Below are 21,955 nucleotides of genomic sequence, written 5' to 3' on the forward strand. Positions count from 1 at the left end.
CATATAGGCCGTCTCCTGTGATGAGGACAGTCTGTCGATGCGGTTTCTGCTTCGAAATGCCAAAGTTCAAACATTAAATGAGTGGGAAAGTTTAGGCATTAAGTCTCATCAGGAAAGGAATCGTTGGACTCGGCTAAGCCTTGTAGAGTGTGTGTGTGTGTGTGTGTGTGTGTGTGTGTGTGTGTGTGTGTGTGTGTGTGTGTGTGTGTGTGTGTGTGGTGTGTGTGTGTGTGTGTGTGTGTGTGTGTGTGTCAACGAAAGATCAACGCTTTAGCAAAAAAACAACAAATGTGATTGTTCGGACAAAGCTAGGGTTCGGTTAGCACGCAGAGTTCCATAGAAGCTAATGAAAACAACCAGATTCTCAAGAAAGAAGGAAAATACGACGGTTGGTCATTCCCCATTGTTATGAACTGGAGGATCTGAGGGATTCGAGTAGCCTCTCTCAACAGCAGGGGACGAGACGTCAACAAGAGTACGATAGCCGTAACGTCATCGACCGGTTGAACGAATGTAACCCGGCTCCTTCATGAATCGCTTTGAAAAAAGGCGAGCATATTCGAGAGAAACAACCGCGTTTTTGTATCGCTGTTCCAGAACACAGGAGATAAGGTGTCGAAGAAACACTATTCGCCGCTGGATACGAAACAATATTATCAAACTGACCCAACCTTGTTGAAAAAAAAATCAAGAGTACAGAGTGGAAAGGAAAGAAAAGATTACAGAGGCAGGAAGGCGTTCACCAACTGATGGTGGCCATTGACAAACACAGGTCAACTAGCTAAAGCTAGCCAGTTGTTTACCCAGTTTAACACTGACCTTTTCAACAGGTGCGCATATTTTGTTTTTTATACCTACGTTGTGACAACATTGTTTTGACTGTCAAATACCAGGCCTTTCACTTCGCTAAACTTGTTGTATAGGGTCCTTAAAAGCAACGACATTCCATTTTTTTTTAATGACTTTGGTCGAACAAAACACTGATAATGGAACACATGTTTATGCTTGACTGAATGTATAGTAAGAAGGAAATCTTTAGGTGTTGTGTAGCACAGTGCTCGAGGCAGGGTTTATATTTATTAAAGTGAAGAAAGGGAGTCATTGTTTTAGTCAAACAAGATAGTCTCACACGGCCATTTTGTTCGACGTTTCAACTGAAGATGAAGCCATTTTCAGCTATTAAAAGATTTAGACTTTACAAACGGGGGCTTTGTCTTTCGACGATAAAGACCGGCACGAGTTGTGGCCGTGGAGACTATGTATTCTGGGCTGGACTAAAAACTTTGCCATATCAAATCGGATAGAGTGATCGTTAATGCTTAGAACTTGGCTCTATGAACATCCTTACTGTACTTTGTTTGTAGGTCACTCCGGAAAAAAGCGTCTGCTAAATGCCCTAAGGTTACAGTAAATGTGAAGCCATCTGGCACCATGGGACCAGGCATGTCTGATGGCGACAACACAAGGGGGTTTCAGGAGGATGTCCAGGAGGAAGCAGACTGTCTGCAGGGAGCAGGGAGCGGGCCCCAGACACTCACGCACGTATGATCCACATCACACACCACGGCGTCGTCAACAACAACAACAACAAGCGCTCACACACACCCTTTCCGGGGAAAACACCAGTCACGTGTGGCTCAGCTGTGAGCCGCAGAAAAAACCCATAAGACCGGGCCGAGTACGCGAGGACAGAAAGGTAGCGGCTATAACAACAACGCCGGCCCGGGGCCCCTGCGGTCGGCACGCCTCAGGCACAACAAACACAGCTTTGATATGGTGTTAAACATTCCATTTCTTCTCCCGCAACACACACACACACACACACACACACACACACACACACACACACACACACACACACACACACACACACACACACACACACACACACACACACACACACACACACACACACACACACACCATTGTGTCAGGCCCAGCAGGGATCATGTGACCGAGCTGTGCTTATTAGCTACCTGTTAGACTACAAACAATAGACCTGTCTGGGGAGGTTACTGCCGGTCATGGCAGCGCAGAGGTTACTCGAGTTTGCCAGGGCCGCTCGGGGAGCGAGGGCTACTGGAGGTCCTTTGTGCCGCTGAGCAAGGCACCTAATCCCTGGGTCAATCCGTGGCCTGCGCAAGTCCCAGGTGGTGTGCGTTCGTAGAATGCGTGGCCGTGGCTTTTGGTCGCACAATGGGCTCCCAGTGAGGTCATGAAATAATCGTTGGAGTTGGGGGATGCCGGTTGTTTACTTGTTACGCTATGTTTAAGGGACTTTTGATTTAATAGCGCGAGCAAGACAGGATTGGGATGCCTTTTTACAGGCTGACCTGGAAAAGCACCTCAGCTGCCTGGTGAACAAATATAAATCAGCAGTCTCAGACTCATGGTCACGCATTCAGACATTTTGTACCGGGCTAGGAAAGGGCAAAAGAAACTGGTGTCGGTTTTGACACTCTTTGGTCACAGCGACCCCGTAGGGTTCTGACACACTTCAGGGCCATCATCGACACCCTCTCTCTGGTCAGCCCACTGGGTCTGTCAGCGGTCCTGCTGAGCCCTGCTGGAGGCAAAGGCCAGGGGGGGGGGGGGGGGGTCAACGGAGTGCGGGGTGTTAAGAGGAGGATAACGCGGTACGACGGGCTAGAGTCCACACCAGGGGGAGTCGGACAGAGTTCTACCTCGAGCTGAAGGGGACTAGCCAGGTCCTATCAACCTCACACTACACCTCGCGACATTGGTAGCCACAGGAGTCTGTTAGCGCTAGCAAACAACCCAACCCCGCCCCTTCACTACACTCTAGACTAGTCTCATCTCCCCTCGCTTTAGATAGTAAAAAAGACATCACAGGCATGTGCAGGTCGGACAGGAGAGGGGGAAACCTCCTGGCCTACTTTACTGCATTAGGATCTGTTGTCTCGCAGCCCTCCTCTTTGAAGAGGAGCTGTAAATGAACGCCTAAGAGGCTTAGAAAGGTTCAATTTATACCTCTGAGCGAGCGCCAGCCCGGGATCGCCGGGCAATCCTCGGGCAAGCTCTGGTTGTTCAGCGCAGAGTCCAGGGATAAACCTTCCTGATTCATGTGCCTGGATTTATGGGGTGTACTTGACTCCATCCTGTCTGCTCTTACCCGTCGTGCCTACTTCATTCACTGAAGCAAACTGTTTATATTCACTCCTAGCAGGATGTACAAGCGTCAAAAGAAGTATGCTTGCAGTAACTTCCGCAAATCTGGTTATCTCTGAGTTATAAATTATTGTGCACAGCTGCAACAACGAGTTCAGCCAACGTTGACTTGTATCGTGTGACAAAATCGAATACTAACCAGTCCCTGAGAAATTGAGATATTAGGAAACACCTAAATTACGTGGCACACAGTCATACCAACCTCGTGGAAAGGAATCACGAAACACACAATTTCACACCACAGCAGTTTCTGCAGATCCACAACTACTAGAAACCAACCGTGTTTCCAGCTACCGGTTCAAAAGTCTGAGACAAGAACAAGGAGGAAAAGGAGGACGGCCTTGGGTGTCATTGTCCCCATCTATAAAGCCATTGTTCGGACAGCACTCGTGTCCGTCGTGACGGCCCGCTGAAATGTCAGCCAGCAACCGAAACAGAAACACCGGCTTGCCACCCACCGAGTCTGAAACCCGGCACCTCAGCCTAGCGACAAAGTCTCTCCACCGGAGCCACTGGTGAGTAAGGTGTCAGAGCTCGCAACAATGTGGTTTGCCATTTAGTCAAATTGCTGTGCAAGATGCAACAGTAGGTTAACGAGTTTACTAGCAGTCGTTGAACTCCAGTAACACCAACCCCCTTGCCAAAGAGATGAACATCTTGATCGGAAGCCAACAGTCATTTTGTTTGTACAAAATGACTAAGAAATTACAGTCATGAGATTGCTCAGATAAATTACACAATAAAAACGAAACCTACTTTGCTTGATTCAAGAAGATTAGGTAATTCCTCAGGAGCAGAAGAGAAGGCTTTAGCACTATAGCCATTTAAATCAAAAGGCAAAGGTGTGCCTTTCTAAAAAAATAGGAAACTGAACGGTCCAAGGTTGATTTAAACAGGTCGCATAATCCAAATATTAGAAAAGAAATACTGTGTTTGATTTAGCACGCATGGCGGTGATGCGTGTGTATTAAACCAACAGGAGTGCTTTTGAAAAACAAACACCACATGAGGATTTGCACTTGTGACTTTGACTCATGGTGTTAACAGACGGCTACACAGGAGTGCAGCCATTGAGCTAGCCTGGGAAGAAGAATGCTCTGAAATGAGACCGAAACCGAAAAAAAAAAGGCACAGGATCGGTTTTCATTTAATTCCTGGGATTGGGATATGGGGCGCATGAGTCCCCTTCCATAATCAGCCAGATCAGTGGCGGGAGGCCAAGACGGTAAACAGACACAAGATCTCTTAATCTCCATGATAAAACCCGTCAATAATCCTTGCGGACCCCCCCCCCCCCCCCCAAAAGAAGAGGGGAGAACCCATTACTACAAAGTACCAGATAGTCCTAATGTGCACGTCTGTGTGTGTGCATGCATGCAAACAAATAAAGGAAAGCATGTGAGAGCGTGCATTCTGGGTCGTGTGTGTGCCAGGCTTTACATGGCCAGAGGCACACACACACACACACACACACACACACACACAACAGTGCAGAGCCACTTATATAAGAGGCTCGCTGGCCTGCTCTCTGCGCGACGGCGCAGGCTTGGGTTACGCAATAGGGGCCTGCCAAGAAAGCGCGGGGAAGAGGGGAGAGAAAGGGGAAAGAGGCCCACCAGCAGCCCCGGAGCAGGACGGGACAATGTCTGCCTGACCCGTGGCGATCCATTTCCTCGGCCCCCCCACTGTATCTACTGTCGGGTTTTTGACATTAGGGCAAAACACACCACCCATGCCCGAGCGAATGCTACAGCACATTCATAAAATAAATAAAAAACACCTTTGGTTCACCCAGAGGGGATGCACACAGGGACGTCTGCGTCCGATGGACAACACTGGTGCCGCGCCAGTCAGTCACGTGAGAGAACGACGAACAAAGCAGCGTGCATTTGCATGTCTTGCACCGCAGCGTCCTGCCTGAGGCTCCTGTTGTTCTGGTCTGTGCACGTGCACATGTGTGCACGCTCGCGGTGCAGAACGCACCACTTCCATGAAACGTGTGAGTGCATGAAAACAGGCCTGAGGGGGGGGGCGAGGGGTGTGTGTGTGTGTGTGTGTGTGTGTGTGTGTGTGTGTGTGTGGTGCTCCTGAACAGAGACGAGGCCTCGCGAAGCGAATCAGGCACGTTGTTTTTAGGTTCTCTCCGCGAGCGGGAGAGGGCCTTGCATTCCGTGCAGGCTGTCATGAGGACAGGCCGCCAGGGACAGGACCGGGGGGGACAAAAGCCTGTGTGCCATAAAGAGGCGACGTCCTGCAAGAGGCCATGATGTGTGTGTGTGTGTGTGTGTATGTGCGTTTCCATGTGCGTGTGTGTGTTTGCCTGGGAGAGTGTCTGTGTGGGACGACTGGAGGCCGCGTTTAATCTTAGTAGGGCAAAGGTGACCTCGCAAAAACCAGCGGTGGCAGAACTGGCTTCCGTGCAGCGTTGCCATGGCGGCGCCGGGCGGACCTCGGCGACGTGGTCGTTGTTGTTCCTGCCCTGATGAGATACGGGTTTGAGTGGCAGGCCGGGGCCAAGATATGACCCGCCTCCCTGTCTTAAGGGTTACTGCATCAGTCATGAAATATCAATTAATATTAATTATTAAACCATCACATTTTATTTACTCTGGGCTGGAGTCTGAATTCACCTCAGAGCCTGTTGAGACTTGAGAAACGCGTGTCCGTGTCTTCAGTGAGCTATTTATGAACACAAACACACGAACTGGCAGGGTGTATTTTTAGCCTGGCTACGCCCCCTAAATCCCCACATGGGGCAGCGCTCGCTGCTCTTAAACGGATCCCGGAGTTGAAAGCAAAACGAATTAAGGGATTTGGCGAATGACCCCAAGAGAACTGGACAGAGAGGAGGGGGGGGGGGGGGGGGAATGTACTGTCAAGAAAAGCAGTGAAACAACCGACATGTGACGTGCACCAACCAGCATCCCTCCACCCCACCCCCCACCCCCAAGAGTATTAACCTCACCTTTCGAAATGACCCCACCACCTGCCCTGACCCCTTCTGCCGATGACACCCGCTAATCCACAGACGTCACAGCACAGGCAAGTGTCTCCCTCCCTCCCTCCCTCTCTCTCCCTCCCTCCCTCCCTCTCTCCCTCCCTCCCTCTCTCCAGGCTTCCACTTCAAGGTTAGCATTAGCTTTGTAAAAGAAGCAACACTAGCGCCAAGGCTAAGCTAGCCTGGGCACCACATGCGTTTCCTTCTCAGAAGCTTGATACTGTACTCCATTTACAGCTATAACGCAACTAAGGAAGGAAGAAGGGGGGGGGGGGGGGTAGAGAGAGCATGAGAGCAAGAAAGAGAGCTTATGGTTGTATGGGGATGTGCCAAACACATGGCACATGCGAGTGAACTGGGACCAAGGGGAGGCAAGGTATGCAAGGGCATATTTGTGGAGGACTCATTCAGACAAAGGGAGGCGGCACAAGGATTACAGAAGTCCCTTTAATGACTGACCCCTGAATGAAGGTTTGAGTCCTTTAGTGGGAGGGTTGGGAGAGGAGCGATAGGGGTGTTTCAGTGACAGAAATTGTGGCCACAAATAGTTAGTCAACCCCAACCCTGCTTCAATTCCCGGCAATATGAAAAAAAGGACGATTGTTTTTTTAGGTGTGAGCCATTGACATGACATCCCAACAGGATTTGCAAATAAAAAATAAAAAAACGCAAACGAAGGCTTGCTCACGAAGGCTTGCTCACGAACACCCCCTAAGGGGGTGTTCGTCAAGGATGACAGACGCTTTGTCTACCATATCAGGATACAACAATCGTAAAATACGAATAAAAATCGAATAAACAATGAGACTGCTTGACCCGTCCGCGCAAAAGGTCAACTTCGTCACCCCAACGTCCGACACGTTTCCCGTTTCCTGCGTCATTGCCAGGGCATTACCAGGACTTTACCAGCATTTCCCGCGTCATTGCCAGGACATTACCAGCACTTCCCATCGCACAGTGGCCCCTCGCAGGTGCGAGTCTGAAGGGGTTAAAAGGTGACATATTCCATCAGGTGCGAGTGTGATTAGCCGTTACAAGCCGTCTCGAAAATCTGCCTCTTCTGCCATCACAAGTGGGCGTGTCCACCGAGATGTGTGCTGGATAGATCAGGCTACCAGCCTACCCAGTGGACTGTAGCAAACGTCGCAGATCTATCCGTCACACATCGAGGTAGGCAGATTTTCTAAATGGCTCAGAATGGCTAATGACACTCACACCTGGTGGTATGATACGTCACCTTAAAGGATCCTGGTGGAATACCAGCGAAAACGCCCACTCAACAGCGGGTCAACCCCAGCATGACGGCTCCTCCGCAGTCCACCCCCCCCCCCCCCCCCCCCTTCCCCTGAACATGGAGCGTCCTCTTGTTGCACAGCGAAATGCACTCCCGTTAATGGAGGGGAACCGACAGGCACTGCTCCCCCCGGAAGACCCGGTCAACGGGACGCATGAGAGCGGGCGTAATATTACCCCGCGTGCGAACTTCGGATTTCCATCAAATCGGCGATCTTACCCTGAATGAACGGTAATGGGTCTGCGATGGAAATCTCTACAAGGGGGGGGGGGGGGGGGGGGGGGGGGGGACAAACCCTTCTTATTTTCTACAAACCCATAAAAAAGGGGACGCTTTTGTGGAAGGCCACAAATGGCGAGCAACAAAAGAACAAAACAAAAGGGTGTTTTTGACCAGTGAGAGAGCCCCCCCCCCCCCCCCCCCCGAGCCGACCGGCTGAGTTCTCGTTGCCCCTTGGGGACCAAACGGACAACAGCCAGAGACTAAGTGGGACGGGGGAGGATAGGGTGGCTCTGGGGGGTGGGGGGTGGGAGATGGGGGGGGGGGGTTGAGGGTGCTCAGAGGATCTCTCAAGCAGGAGGAGGATTGCATTTCCTGCTCTGGGCTCAATGCCCTGTAGTAACCCCAGCGGAGGCAGGTTGAGACAAGAGGTTACTACAGGGCGTTTCACTGTAGCAGAGAATACTGTAAACAGATTATTTATACCCCCCCCCCCCCCCCCCCACACACTTCCTGTTTATTTGATGACATTTCTTCCTGTTTTCTTTTCGAGTAGGTGTCAATTAAAACAGGGACATATAAGGTAAGGTCGCTCAGTTAACGTGAATGGAGATCCAACATTTTCCTTATTTTTTGGCGAATTACCGCTCAAGCTTTGTTTTGTCCCTCAAGCAAACTTTTCTAGCGCACGTCTGAAATAACTGTCATTAATAAATGACAGGTAACGCGCAATGCATTAGGGCGGAGCGGACGTCTGCACAAACACAACGGACCCCCGACTCAAAACACCCAGTACCTGGTCTGCTCCTGCAGGATGAGATGGGGCTCCACAAAGAACTTGACGCGGAGTCTCAGGCGACACGGCGCCACGTTGTCCACCTGCTGGCCGATGCGGTTCCTCAGGTTCAGCCACAGGTTCTCCCCCTTGCTGCCGGAGAACTGCAGTCCGAAGTAGTCCACTTCTATGATACCCAGCTTCCTACATACCTAGGGGTCGGAGACAAGAGGAAGCAAGTTACGACACCGGGCCAGGGCGTCAAACTGTGCCGAGCGGCTGGGAAGAGAGACGACAAAGAAAGGCTCGACGGAGTGCCTCGGAATACAGATAAGCATTTCACTGCCAATGTCTTCTTTGTTTGAATGAACACATTGTGGAAAAAAACGCCGCTCAATTATGTAATGTACCACTTTTGATGCCACAGACTCCCCTTGAAAGCTGCATCGATATTACGCTCGTAAGATTATGGGATGCTTGGACGGTTTTCAAGGATATAGAGTTTTATGAAATACGTGGGACCCCTCAAAAAGAAAATTAGGGTGGAGGGGGGTGATACGGTTATGCAACAAGTTATCCTCTATGGGAAGAAGAACTTAACAACACAATGCATTTATTCAATGCATTCCTCACAATGGTACTTTAGGAGGGCAACTTAATTAAATCGAGGGTTACCCTAAATATAAATAAAAACAAGGTCCTAAACATGTGGGTGCAATGATTATAGCGTAACATTTACATGAAACTCTGCTTTCATGACATTGTACAAATTATTGTTTCACACATAAATAATATACATATATAAGCGAGTTATGGATCGCAAAGGAGCAGTCCTCGAGACAAACCAACTTGGAGACAAAGTGAAGAAGCGAGAATGAACTCTAGTAACCCCGACGGAGCAGGCAGCCAGTGACGGAGCCGGATGGAAAACCAACCCGCAGCCGTTTCACCCATGCAGGAAGTTTCATGAGCTTCACCACATACACTTTGAAGTTTGAACCACAATCTTTTGACAGTTTTACAATTTAATACTACAATAAAAATGTATCACTTCACTGTTGTTAGTTCAACACGATGACACAAAGTACTTTCGTTTATTCTGCTGTTACTCATGGGTGCTACAGGCTGAACGAAAAGTCGTGGCTCGCGGTTGTTTACACATTACAAAACAAAGCCTAGAATAAAAGCACATCTGCAGATGTAACAATTAGCCCCTGGGTTCCTTGTTTCCAACAGCCAAACCTAAAGGGTTTGGCTGTTGGAAGCTAGGCAAATAAAGTTTAGCAAAAATGACCCAAGTGTTTTTGTTTCGTTGCCCACCAACAAAGGAGAGCCATGCAGTCTTGTGTATTCGGATGCACAGCCTATACCAAACGCATGCAAGTCTACTGTGTATTCCATAGCTTACCTTGTTCAGGCAATCTTCCCCATTCGCCTTCGCATCAACTTCCACTTCCAACACCACCGAGTCTGGTCGAGTAATGTGGCAAAGCATCTTGGCGACAAATTTGTCCGTCTTTGGTGTTCCACTCATTTGCAAAAAAATAATAAAACTTATCCTCCCTGCCTTCTTTTAAAATAGACCCTACATTAAGCCGTCTGTCACTTTCCCGTCCCTCCTTCTCTCCGCGTGTGGCAAAATCGACTCAGCGGCGGCTAACGCCAGCTGTAGGCTATATCAATGAGAGCGTCTGCAAGGCACTGCCTCCTCCGACGCGACCAATGACAGACGCTGAATCCCCGCTGAGGGAGCGACCGGGAGTCCGCAGCGCCCCCCTCTGGTGCGCGCCTGTTGCCTCGACCCAGACACAGCACTCTACTATAAGTAACCTGGCTGTCATGAATAAATGAGCCGTTTCAGGAAAACTTCAGGAGCCCCTTGTCTCGGCGCGAACTTAATAGTGCATGGAAGAAGGTGCCTGGGTGGTTTTGAATTATGTATGAATGTGGTTCCAGAATAGCAGGGTTACCAGCTTTGTATTCTTGGCAAAACGTGCGCTCTTGCTTTCAAAAGCATATTAAAGTTTGATCGACGTCCCCTGCAACCAGAATTTCCTTTTCTCTCTCGAATGATATTTTTGCCTCGTTAACTTCCTTTGATATCGACAACCAAGCGTCATACATGACATCAATATAATATCTGGAGTTAATCCAATGCGAAATATATTATTCTAAAGATATTTTAACATCATCATCAGTTTCTAATCTCAATAAATCTTCGCATACAGTGTAGCTACAATCAAAGAGACGTCAATGGTGCGTGATGTCTCAAAAGCCAAGATAGCCTTCATGTCATGATTGTGCAGTGCTATTCCAAAAACTTTTTCACATTCCCTGCCACCTCTGTGTCTCTGTTATGCCACTTATGTAATCATATTGGTACCATATCATTATGCACCCGGTAAGGAGATGACAGGCTCCACAGATACCGTGTACATCTAGGGATGTACACGGTATCTGCTGCATATGTGTGTGTGTGTGTGTGTGTGTGTGTGTGTGTGTGTGTGTGTGTGTGTGTGTGTGTGTGTGTGTGTGTGTGTGTGTGTGTGTGTGTGTTCGTGGGTGCATGTACATGCATACAATTGTACGTGTGACTCAATAAGTGTACCATTGCTTATCTGGATTTGTCCCAGTGTGTGTGTGTGTGTGTGTGTGTGTGTGTGTGTGTGTGTGTGTGTGTGTGTGTGTGTGTGTGCACATGTGTGCATGTGTGCCTGCACACACATGTCTGTGGCTTTGTGCAGGCTCCCTGTGTGTACATACATACATACATACATATGTACGTGGGACTCAATATATGTACCATTGCTTATCTGGATTTGTCCGAGCGTGTGTGTGTGTGTGTGTGTGTGTGTGTGTGTGTGTGTGTGTGTGTGTGTGTGTGTGTGTGTGTGTGTGTGTGTGTGTGTGTGCGTGCATGTGTGTGTGTGTGTGTGTGTCTGATAGGTTCAGTGAGGGAGAAGACTAATGTCCTATGTCCTGTGGGGACGACACACGGTGTACTGGAGTCAGCCCAGACGCAGGCTGGGGGGACCCAGCCACCATATAAGGAGAGGCTTGCGAGAGGGTGATTGACCTGCTGTAGGATAGAACAGAGCAGACCGACGGAATAGAATGTGATAGAATAGAATGGTTGGAATGGAAGAGGGCCGAACAGGATAGAGAGATTATACTGCAATAGGCCAGAATAAGACTGAATACAGCCGAACCAATCAAAAGAGAAGTGGCCTCGTATAGACAAGAATAACCATTAAAACATTGAAGAGCTTCCGTTTTTTTAGTTTCATGTTCGGTTTTCTCTTCCTCACGGTTCTCTTTCTAGAAATCTCCCATATGCTTTACTGGGAACCCGTTTGAGGAACCTTGTGGTTTTAAAGTATGAGTACAGTTGAGATATCAGGAGAAGGCTGGATATGTTCCGCCTGATGCTCTAAGGATCTGGGGCTGTTACACGTAGTTCCTATCGGTTTCAAATAACCTACTTTAAACGTCTGTTATGGAACAAAGAAATGATACCAGCCCTAAACAAGGCTGGTGTTTCCCCTTTCGAAAGGTGCTGGGACCACATGCTTATTGTCTCTCTCCCTGGCCAAAACAACACTATTTAAGCTTCTATCCAAACCCACCTCCAGGGCATTGAGAGACCATGATGACGCAGGGTGGTGGGGGTTGCTCAACGATGCCTACAGGTTAGGCGACAGACATTGGGGATGGAACCCAGGACGTTTGTGTCTGAGTTGAACCACCCCTTGTTACCACTACCCTACACTGTCTACCCGGCCCTGATACCGAGCCCTAAAACCACCCCTGTGCCTCCCTGGGGGGCGGCCATCTTTGTAGGACGCCAGCGAATCTGCTTTTAAGGTTGTTTAGGGCCGAGGTGCGACATCATGCAATGCGACATCACTTTGCTGGGGGGCGAGTCATTCGCTGACTGGGAGTCGGAACACATACCCATGAGTGAGCTTCTGTGTGTGTGTGCGTGTGCGTGTGCGTGTGTGCGTGTGCGTGTGCGTGTGCGTGTGTGTGTGTGTGTGTGTGCGAGCAAAGCAAGCGAGCGCATGACATCATAGCGGCATCAGCGCTCATCTCCATGGCGGTGGCCCCGTGAGGCAGGGGTTATGTCATAATATGCCACCCTCGCAGAGGACATGTCGCTGCCCTAGTCGAGAGAGCGCCGTTATTATCCTCGCTCCCTCCTTTACAACGCTCCCGTTCTCCGGCTCACCCAGGGACAGAACGGGCCGGGAGTGGAGTGCGGGACGATGGACGAACAAAATGGAGGACCCCGTGTGTCAAAGGAGAGGCCTCCGGGGGAGAGCCGTTCCGCCGCCCGCCACAAAGAGACGCCGCGTCCACGCTGGATGAGCAGGGGCGGCAGGGACCTCCAAGATGGACGCCCGCCGTGCGGCCCGATGGCGGCGGGCGTGGATGCGGCGACGGAGGGGTCGCTGAAGAGGAGCCGGACCCTCGGCAGCTCCTTCTACTTCTTCGGAGGGAGGACAGAAGGGTTCTCCACCCAAGGAACGGCGCAGGAGGACTTCCCTGATGGATCGCCGGACGCTGGGACGGTGCGGGCCGATGCCGAAAAGTCGGTCGGGCCAGATGCTCCGAGGGAAGTGGGCGGTCCTCCGAGGGAAGTGGGCGGTCCTCCGTGGGAAGTGGGCGGTCCTCAGAGGGAAGTGGGCGGTCCTCCGAGGGAAGTGGGCGGTCCCCCGCCGCGGCTGGGGGCGTTCCTGCCCAAGGTGTTGTGGCTCACGATGACGGGCTGCCTCTCGCTGCGCTGGCCTCCGTGTCCGCCCCTCGAGCGACTCCGCCAACAAAACGCCCTCTGCCCGGCGCGCCCCGACGACCAATCACGGGGCTCCGAGTCACGCGAAGGCTCGGAATCGAGCCCTTGCACCGGAGACGCGGTCTTGGTGGACAACAGTAAAGAGGACGCGAGGAGGAGAGCGTCCCATAGCCTGCGGGCGTCGCGTCACGGGACGGCCTGTTGGTCCTCCACGTCGCGGCTGCCTCGAGGGAGACAGACGTCGGGCCTGTGGATGGAGAAGGACGTGCTGCTGGAGGTGGAGCTGGTGGGTGTGGGCGACGGGCTGGGAGACCCGTGCTACTGGGCCGAGTGGAGGCTGTCCGAGAGGAACCAGGAGCTGGCGCATGGCTTGTGGCTCCCCAGTCATCCGTTCGAGGATTGATGTATTTTGTGTGTGTGTGTGTGGGGGGGGGGGGGTCTGTGTGTGTGTGTGTATGTGTGAGTGAGTGAGTGAGTGAGTGAGTGAGTGAGTGAGTGAGTGAGTGAGTGAGTGAGTGAGAGAGAGAGAGGGAGGGACAGAAAGAGATAGAGTGTTTGAGTGAGTGTGTTGCTTTTTTAGCTGCACTTGGTGACCATTTCAAATGTCATCTCCATTTTTTCATCTTCATTTTTTCTTCAAACTAATATCTTCTCCACTGATCAAAATGATTTACTGGAACAAGAAAAAATTACACACTGGGTTGAGTGTACGTTACGCTGTTATTTTTTCCAGTCTTTATTTTTGTTCACTAGGTCTTCAAGGATGCATTGCTAAGTTTGAAATGATGGCTCAGGGCGGGAACGATAGACAGTGCCGGGTTAAGACTTTTTTATTTGGGATTAACCATTATGTTAACAAACATGTCCGGCAACTTTATGGGCACTTTGTCGTCCACAAAGCCAAGTCGTCTTGGCATTTGTATGGATGAGCATCTTCTGGTGTTATTTAGACGATTTTGTATCTCTCTTTTAATAATTACATAAAATGTCATGCTGGGAATAAACCATGCGGTTCGTTTGGTAAATAATTCTCCTCTCGGTACACCACTTAGGGAGGCAGTGAGTGACGGCAGGGATATGATGAGTACACAGTGTTCTCTGACATGCTTTGTTTAGTATTAGTTCTAATATTAAGTGCTTTTCATTGGTCTCGCGTGGGGAATTTCTCACATGGTTGGTTCCAGATGGGCTTGCAATACAAACAAGGACATTAACAAAAACGCTTAAGAATAAAAGCATTTTCTTTTACAAAATTTGACTATTTAGTTTTTTCAACCGAAAATGTATTTTATGAGATCATTGATAATATTGACACTGAATTTAAACTTAAAATTTTTGACCTGAGGCAGACTTTGCTTTCGTCTTTGAAATGATACAAACCATGCATTTTATATAGTAAAATTACAGACCAATAAGACCTGGTTAATGATTGTAGCTGTATGCACGGTTTGAATCACGAGCGAATTGTCAACATCTGTTTTGACATGACATGCAATTACAGTTATTAATAGTTGCTCTGTAAATGTATGCTTGGCTGCACAAGTGAGCCATCTTTATTTACCACAGGCGATGATGGTCATCCATCTCCTCAATGTAGGCCTATAAATAAGCACGTTCATGTTGTGAGTGCATAATAAAAAAAGATAAACACCAGTCACGCAGATATGTAGACCTTTAATCAAAGATTTTGTATAAATTATAGGAAAAAGCTACTTTAAATCATCACTTTACTTTAAAGATAATTCAAAATAAAAAAAGACAAACAATGCAATTATCAACAGAGATAATTGCTCTCTTTCTCCTTCACCTTTGTGGCTGCGTGTGTAATTACCGCGATAAGATGATTGCGGCGTACCCTGCCGCTGATCAGGCACGGTGCGCGACGCAGAGGCGCGGAGCTTATTGCTTGGCACGAGACCACCGGTGCCGCCAGCCTGCTGGCCTCATCACGTTAATGATCAGAGGGGCATCAGGGGGGGACTACGTTGCGTGAGGCGGTAATGATGGATGAGTTAAGCGATATTGAGACATATGGTAGCACTCTAGCGCACTGGGAGGAAGGGAATGACTGGCAGTGTGCAGAGAGAGCGGCTGCGTTTGAAGTGCGAGGGAAACAATGCGCGTGTGTTCCATGGAGTTCCTGCACGCAGCGCGCGACTAGACAGAGAGATAAGAAGGGAAGGGTTTCCATAGCGGACAGCAGGGGCCGAATGGAGGTTGGGGTGTGTGTGTGTGTGGGTGTGTGTGTGTGTGTGGGGGGGGGGGGGGGGGAGGTGGAATCGGCCCCCACAGCAACTCGCCTGGCTGTGGCTAGCTGCCCATCTCTTCGCTAATGATCTGCCCCTTTGAGGTTTTGGATGAGGGTTACTTCAAGACTTTGGAATGTGAATGAACTCACAGCCGGGTTTTGTTAAGACAGCATATTGTCGATTATATAGCAAATAAAAAATATGTTCATTTGTGGAGATTATTCTTTCAACCACAAAACAGCTTCAGAAAGTAGCAAAAATTGTCATGCACATTGAGGGCACCTCCCTTAACATGTGTAAACAGTTTGGTGTCAATATCTCAATCGATGACGTCACAGTATCAATTAAAGTTAATTGCTCTTACGTGTAATGCACCACTTCGCCAGCAGGCGGCAGAGAATCACACACGAACGGCATCTACTATTAAACCGGTTATGTGTGTGTCTCTGTCGCTGTCTGTGTTTGTGTGTGTTTGTGTGTCTGTCTGTGTGTCTGTCGGTAAGTCTGAGTGTGCGTGCAACATTGTTGAACAACAAAGACAGAAGCAAAGTTGCGTCTAGGAGTAATTACTACACCCGTGATTCGCTTGTAAAGGGCGGCTGCTGGGATGGGCTGTGTCTGCGGGCTTTGAAGACCTTGTGGGACTGCTTGCAGTCCTAGTACCATTTATTCCTCCTTACTTTGACATGACATTCTAATGCACTGCTTCTTTATAAATACTTGGGCTCTGTGTGGCGATCCCTTCCCAGGAAGCCATGGCTCCTACCAGACAGTGAAAGTATTTCCTTTGGCTTGTTCGTCCAGACTGTGTACAGAGAGGAGGCCAACTATTTGGCCTGTTTCCCCCCAAAACATTTGTACTTATTTTGTTATTCTCTCATTATTCCAGAGACTAGTGACTTCCGTGGGATGTGATTCCAGATGAATCGCATGAATTTGGTATTTCGGGATTTGATATGACTGTATTTTTGGTAAATATATAGTGTGGCGGTGAAAACCACAATCACAGATGATATGAATGTGTGACTGTCCACTTCCATGTTTCTTGGCTCAGAAAGGCTAGACTACTATTTGAATCCATATATTAATCTATATTGTATCTCATCTCATCTCGTCTTCATATCGCTTTGAAAAACCAGGAGAACACACGCACCCAACTCGACACAACCAGAAAATACCCTCATATAACCCTCACAGCATGTGACAATATCAACACTGTTATATTTCCCAGCATTCTGACACACACAGACCCATCAAGAAAGAGCGGGAAATTGTGAGAGAGCCAAAAAGCAGAGGAGGACCCACTTTGAGAAAAGGGGTCGAAGTTCACATTGTCACATTTGTGACAAGAGAGGTTATTTTATCTTCTGTGGTGCCTACCAGCGTGTTTGTATAATGGCTGCGGCAAGTGGGCATGTCTGAAGACAGTTACATAACAAGGAGCCTGGCTGTGATGGGAAATCCTGGCAAAGGACAAACATCCCAGTCACTATAGCCAGATGGGACGTGACCTCATGGAAATGTACTGAATAACGCCAGATAGACAGTGACAGTGACAGAGTTCTCTTTGGCCTCAGATCCAATCTTCAATGACATCGAGGACAACGCCGTCATGCATAGAGAACTCATCATGGGATCTTTTTGTTGGCAACACTCGAGTCATCTTGGGATGAGTCGAGAGTTGTAGTAAGGTCGAATCCTAAATAAACTTCAATATTACATTATCCTAGGCTAATTAAACTGCTATTTTCCAAAGTCTCGCATGAAAAAACGCTGTGGCAGTTTGAAACCCTACAATGCCATCCCATAATGACCATAATTCCATGATTAATTACCAATGACCAAAACACCATTACTTTTAACATATCTACGCTCATATACCTCAGAAATGGAGGCCGTTGTTCCGGTGCCCTATACCCTTACTTTATAACTTACGAAAGCATCATTAACATTTGAACAAACATACCCTCTTTTAAATCAGTCCAACACGATTGTGTCTTCTAAATGGCAGAAAACATAGTTTGTTGAATACAATGAACGGACAATCATGTCATGTAATGGCTATAGTGAAACAGTTCACTCATCAACGCATGCACATCCCCAATACCCAAATGACACACACTGGCTCATACGCACATGCGCACACACACACCGGCTCATACGCATAAGCACACGCACACAGACACAGAAACAAACACAGAGACACACACACACACACACACACACACACACACACACACACACACACACACACACACACACACACACACACGTACACGTGCAACATCCTCAGGTTGTATATTTGTGTTCTTTGCTTATTATCTGTCTGTGTGTGTTTGTGCTTGTGTGTACGTGTGTGTCTCAGGTAAAAATAACTAATATTTGAGGAAATCGAGCCATAATCATTGCCGTACAGTCATACTGTACACCTATAGTTGATGCTGCAACATTGTTCGGACAATACACCAATGCTACCTATTTTGGTAAATTACAGTACAGTAATTGCACTGATAAGTCAAATGAAAAATACTTCAGTAAGAAAAAGTTTAGACTGTCTTTCGGGAGATTTAATGATGAAATCAATGCAAGTACAAGTACAAAAAGGTTACTAAGCAAATATTTTTTTTTTACTTTAATAGACTAAAATGTTCAGCTGAATTGACTGCATAAAAAGCTTTTCGTAGGCCAACAAAAATAAAAATAAGAATATAAATGAGGTGATACAGATCTACATGTAAATCAGTATGTATCCCACCTCCAATCCTGATCAGGCCAAAGGACCATATCAACAACACAGTTGAGCTCACCGAGTCTTCTTTTATTCTCTGACACATGATTGAAGTGTTTTGCCAGTTGAGTTTGAACAGGTGAGAAGTGAGTTAGACTTATTGGTAATAAGTTGTTGCGTTTAGAAGGCGGGTGTGATCCAGGTGAACCAAGTGTGCTAAATGATGAGATTTGTGCTTAGAGTTTAGCAAAAAATGTGAAAACAGTGGAATTGTGCTCAGAGTTTAGCAGTCTGGAGTCTTGCATTTGATAAATGAGCTTCAAGTTTTCAGAATTGTGTGCATAGTTCCATTTTTTATATGTATAGAAACAAGAAAAACTGTAAAACACCATGGTTCAAAATCAAGGTGTCTGATTGAGCGGTTATTTCCCCCGTGGTCTGTAAGGCCCCATGTTAGAGTCTACCATCGAAACACAAGATCTGTATGAAAGCGGCCTGCCCTAATGCAACATCGCCCATCCCAAAGCAATTTCCTTTCCACTCATTCCTCTCTTCATTGGAGAGGATAAGGGTTTGAGAGCCACTTAGAGGGAGCAAGAAAAGCCACCGGTCATCGCCTTCAAAACCCACAAGATTTGGGCTCCGCTGTGATTTTCTGGTCGGGGGGTTTAAAAACAGACAAACCCGAACAGAAATCTTAATCTCTAATGGAGCAAGTGGTGGGTGGTCAGAAGAGGTCAATTGGTTATTTTGTGATGGAGGCGAACCCGGGTGAACCCAGATGGTTAGCCATTAGTGGAATATTCAGGAGCGGCTCAGGTCAAAGCCTGAGTGGGGGAGGGATGTGGAGGAACTGGACTTGGGCGACTTCATTGGTGAGATATATAAAGATAGAGTGTCTAACACTATGCTGTATGTGTGTGAGAGAGAGGGAAAGAGATAAAGAGATAGAGTGTCTAACACTATGCTGTATGTGTGTGTGTGTGTGTGTGTGAGAGAGAGGGAAAGAGATAAAGAGAGAGAGTGTCTATCACTATGCTGTATGTGTGTGTGAGAGAGAGGGAAAGAGATAAAGAGATAGAGTGTCTAACACTATGCTGTATGTGTGTGTGAGAGAGAGGGAAAGAGATAAAGAGATAGAGTGTCTAACACTATGCTGTATGTGAGAGGGAGAAAGAGAGAGATGAAGAGGGAGGGAGAGATACAAATATTGAGTCAAACACTATTGTATGTGAGTGAGAGAGAGAGGGAGAGATAAAGACATAGAGTGCCTAACGCTATTCTGTGTGTGTGTGTGTGTGTGTGTGTGTGTGTGTGTGTGTGTGTGTGTGTGTGTGTGTGTGTGTGTGTGTGTGTGTGTGTGTGTGTGTGTGTGTGTGTGTGTGTGTGTGTGTGTGTGTGTGAAAGAGAGAGACAACAACTAATTACCAATAAGTCTAACTCACTTCTCACCTGTTCAAACTCAATTGGCAATTGAGAGCATAAACGAGGACCCGGTAGCTCCATATCTGTGTTGTTGATATGGTCCTTTGGCCTGATTCGGATTGGAGGTGGGATACATACTGATTTACATGTGGATCTGTTTCACCTCATTTATATTCTTATTTTTTGTTGGCCAACAAAAATCTTTTTATGCAGTCAGTTTAGCTGAACATTTTACTGTACTACAGAAAGAAAAAAAATATTTGCTGTGTTACCTTTTTGTACTTGTACTTACACTGACTTCATCATTACATCCCCCGAAAGACAGTCGAAATATTTTCTTGCTGTAGTGTTTGTCATTTTACTTATCAGTGCAATTACTGAAATGTGGAGTGCGGTAAATGACGAGACAAGAGACGGAGACGAGTCGAGTCGCCCTAACTCTCCACTTCAATTAAACAAGTGTTACTCCAGCATGAGTTCAAAACGTAACTGCCGTAAACCGGAACTGTTATCCCAAAACCCTTTTCCTTAAAAGGTACAGTCCCTTGGTGAATGTCTCATCATTGTAGTTGTGGGTCACCACAGTACTGTAATTTACCAAAATAGGTAACGTTGGTGTAATGTCAGAACAATGTTGCAGCATCAACTATAGGTGTACAGTGTGACTCTGGGAAGCTTGGATTGTGAGTTTAGCCCATTGGAGCTCATTGGATAGACAAATATGAATAGTATCCTGTTCTGATACGATTGTGTCAATCAGTGGCGGACTCAGTGGCGGACTCAGGGGGGGGGCAGGACCGCCCCCCCTCGTGGCTCAATGGTTGAAAAAGCGCGCTAAAGTGCCCTTCAAGAGTGTCGAAAACGAGAGAACATGCCATATTGGCTGCCCTTTTCACGTGCAAAACATGATTAGGTGCCCTCTAGGGTGCTCCTTCATACAATCAATTATGATGATGTGCCCTCTAGAACAAGAAAATTCAATGACGTGCCTTAATGATAATCCCCTTCTGCCCGTCTGGTGCCTCTTTTAGTGCCCCCTTTAGTACCGTGATAGTGACCTTCTGCCCGTCTGGAGCCCTTCTAGTGCCCTGATAGTCCCCTTCTGCCCGTCTGGTCCTTCAAGTGCCCTTCTGCCCATCTGGTGCCCTTCTAGTACCCTGATAGTGCCCTTCTGCCCGTCTGGTCCTTCTAGTGCCCTTCCAGTGCCCTTCCAGTGCCCTTCCAGTGCCCTTCTAGTACCCTGATAGTGCCCTTCTGCTCGTCTGGTCCTTATAGTGCCCTTCTAGTGCTCTTCTGCCCGTCTGGTGCCCTTCTAGTGCCCTTCTGCCCGTCTGGTGCCCCCATGGTTGAAAAAGTGTGCTAAAGTGCCCTCTATGGTTGTGAAAATGAGAGAAAGTGCCTTATTGGCTGCCCTTTACACGTGAACAAAAATGAGTGAGTGCCCTGGGTTGCCCCTGATGATGATGATGTGCCCTCTGGAGCAAGAATATGGGAAACTGAAAAAAACATGTTGTGGTTAGCTATTGAGGTGCAGACGTTCCTCTCTTTGGTAGCTGACGAACGGGGAATGCGAGGCTTTGCTTTCATGTGGCGTCGCCATGACAAACAGGTACATCGAGTGGTACTTAAATCTCCACTGGATAACGAAGCAAAAAGCGGATTAAGAGTATGTCAGTACCCATAGTGGAAAAGCGCCATTAGATGCCAAGTTAGAAAAACTTAATATTTTTAGTTTGCATAATCCGTTTAAAATGTATATACATTTTTTGAGCGTTCAAGATCATTCAAGTGTAGGTCATTTCATGCAAGAGAGACGATAATGGTCAGCTATCACCTCAACATGAAGTAAAACTTCCTTAAATGTTTCCGTAGCTGGCTGTCAGCGGTCAAAGACTGTATGGTAGCGGCACATTGAATTTTCTCCAGTCTAATTCTTACTTAAATGTTAGTAAAGATGAAAGCAGTAAGGCATCCTCCTTTCTTTGGCTAAAATGTGAAAGTGCACAATGATGTGAACAACTCATTTTGGTGTTTATAAAGTCTCTAGAATAAGGGGAAACAGTGTCTTTGAAGCAGATTTTTTTCTGGGGGAGGACCCCCAGACCCCCCGTTTAAATTAGGAGCCCAACTATTCTTTTAAGTGCTACATGGAGATGTAACAAGTGTCCCGAATGGGACCTTCAAGGCAGCGCTTGCTAAGGTTAGGGGATAGGACCTTCCAGGCAGCGCTGCTTTTAAGGCTCCGTTGGGGGAACAAAACACCATCGCTGGTGGGGCCCCATGTTG

General features: G+C 47.8%; 1 protein-coding gene across 1 annotated transcript in view; it reads right to left on the minus strand.

The window, feature by feature from the left end:
• Positions 1-10,140, minus strand: part of mylipa (myosin regulatory light chain interacting protein a) — a 20,696-nt gene extending 10,556 nt beyond the window's left edge. Inside the window, exons 1-2 of the mRNA XM_030347142.1 lie at positions 9,884-10,140; positions 8,497-8,687 (exon numbers count right to left, since the gene is read on the minus strand). Coding sequence (XP_030203002.1) covers positions 8,497-8,687; positions 9,884-10,009 — 317 coding nt within the window. The 5' untranslated portion in view covers positions 10,010-10,140. The remainder of the gene's footprint in view (positions 1-8,496; positions 8,688-9,883) is intronic.
• Positions 10,141-21,955: the final 11,815 nt, after the last annotated feature.

The sequence above is a fragment of the Gadus morhua genome, chromosome 22, assembly GCF_902167405.1.
Source record: "Gadus morhua chromosome 22, gadMor3.0, whole genome shotgun sequence".
Lineage (NCBI taxonomy): Eukaryota > Metazoa > Chordata > Actinopteri > Gadiformes > Gadidae > Gadus > Gadus morhua.